The following is a 2,091-nucleotide window of genomic DNA, read 5'->3' as shown; positions in this document are numbered from 1 at the left end:
ATTTCCTTCCGCTTACTGCAGTCCACAAAAAATCACTGATAATCTGCTAACCCATGTAATATACTACTGACAAATACATTGAGGACCACGAACTGCATGTTGGTAACACTTAGAGTTCGGTAAAGCCCTGCGACAGGATACCCCGGGTCCTGCACCCACCCCGAGCGAGCCAGCCAGGGCCCTTCACGCTACCCTCGGGCCCAAAGTAGGAGTACTACCCGCGCCTTCCTGCCCTAACTTACAGTCGAGATAGGAGCCTCGTGGTCGTTCTGAGGGAGGACGGTGTAGGTGGACGAGGACCCGAGATGCCGTTGGTCTTCCTGCCGCTCCTGGCTTTGGGTTCCCTGTGTAAAGAGGAGGGTGTTAGTTTCTGGACATTGGGTGGAGGAGCGTCGTGGTGACTTTTCGTTCGCTGTTAGACACTCGTTTTCTATACTGGGAATAAGATATATTGTGTTCATTAGCTATAGGTATTTATCAGAATTATTTCAGGAGTTAACGTGAATTGTTATTCATTAAGATATATGACATTTTTTCCTAGTTCATAAAGTCGCCAGCACATTGACCAGACAAACGTTATATCCAGCCAAAACGGTTCTGCTACGGATCTCTTCACTTCACCCAGGTCTTTGCCTAGTAACAACCTACATTTCTCATGACGCATTTTCCTCTTTATCATAAATGTGCGTCGTGTTACAGTATCTCAGATGGCATAAAATCGTCATATTACTAATGTTACTAATGAATTATTTAGTACAATACGACCTAGGTTCACAATTTGTATCTTTTTGCTAGTTATGAATGATGAAATTTATCTGTAGGTCTAAAATATATTACTGCCTTATTTAATCTAGCATGAATCTCTTAATCAGAAGTATAAGATAAAGAAACCGGAAGGTTAGCTAGCGTATAACTGAAATAGATCGTAAAATTCGTGGAATTATACCTAGAGTAAAGGGAACACTGGGTCCTCCCGAACTATGGTCAGGAAAACGCACTCAGAATGGACCCAGTCGTGGTTGTTAGGCTAAATAAATGTGAAAAAATACCCAGTGTAAAATGTACTCTGGACTAACTTGGGAGAAGGCCAAAACTTTATATGAATTTCTATCGTACTCCTGAAAGTTGTTTACACATAACTTGCACATTCCCTCACACCTTTCAGCATTTTATCTCGTTTACTGAAGTGAGCGTTTAATTCTCTTTGTGCGCCGCCGCCAACCGTTTGTCAGGTCAAGTTACTGTTGACTTTTAAGCAATTTTTACTGCATAGACTTTTTTCTTTCTTTCTGAGAAAAGTGCCAATCCGAAGAGGAACTCGAGGCTCAAGATTCACGCGGGGAAAACCTCTTTGCTTTCTGAACATGGCACAGAAACACTGACTAAAGAATGGTGCCAGGGGACATCCATCGTATCATTTATATTCATCTGAAACTCTGGGTTAAACTACATCACAGAAAACAACTTCAAAAGACACGTGCGCTTCCATAGTGACACTGTGAATTACACCGTTCCTCTAACACTAATTCGTAATGCAGGTTGAAATGATGACAGAGCATTACAGTGAAGATGACTGAAGTTACAGTGCTCTTCCTCGTACAACGTATGGACAGGATGAACAGCAGTGAATACAAACACACGGACAGGTGGAGAGAGTAAAAGAAAAGAAAAAAAAAAGGTGATTCTCAAGAATGTGTGGAGGTTGCATGTTGTATATATATATTTTTTTTTATCACGAAGATTGGTTGATCACGAATAAAGGTTTTGTGATATTACATACTGTTTCACCAGGATTAATATTTAGTCATTCACCGGAATCATGCCATACAGTCAATGTCCCAGAACGATTAACATAGTCATGCACAAGTACTGAATCTTCAACAATTACATGCAAAGTGATAAAATGCCATAGAGCTTATACGTGCAGTGTGCAGGGAGCAAGCATGATAATGTCATGGTAACATTTTGTGTAGAGAGAACAAACAGGAAAAATGTGTTGTTTTTTCTTTAGTTAATGCAAAGATTTAGTTAAATTGCAACATTCAGTGAATGCTTACCATATTGCTTTAGACGTGTTTAAATGTTATATTA

At 40.2% G+C, this 2,091-nt stretch overlaps 1 protein-coding gene across 1 annotated transcript in view; it reads right to left on the bottom strand.

Moving 5' to 3' along the window:
• LOC119585820 (abnormal spindle-like microcephaly-associated protein homolog) overlaps nucleotides 1–2,091 on the bottom strand; it is a gene marked incomplete at its 5' end in the record, with an annotated part of 32,937 nt that overhangs the window by 26,916 nt on the left and 3,930 nt on the right. Inside the window, 1 exon segment of the mRNA XM_037934546.1 lies at nucleotides 243–344. Coding sequence (XP_037790474.1) covers nucleotides 243–344 — 102 coding nt within the window.

The sequence above is a fragment of the Penaeus monodon genome, chromosome 20, assembly GCF_015228065.2.
Source record: "Penaeus monodon isolate SGIC_2016 chromosome 20, NSTDA_Pmon_1, whole genome shotgun sequence".
Classification (NCBI taxonomy): Eukaryota; Metazoa; Arthropoda; class Malacostraca; order Decapoda; family Penaeidae; genus Penaeus; species Penaeus monodon.
Note: the sequence above shows the minus strand (reverse complement) of the source record. Positions and strands in the feature narration are given on the sequence as shown.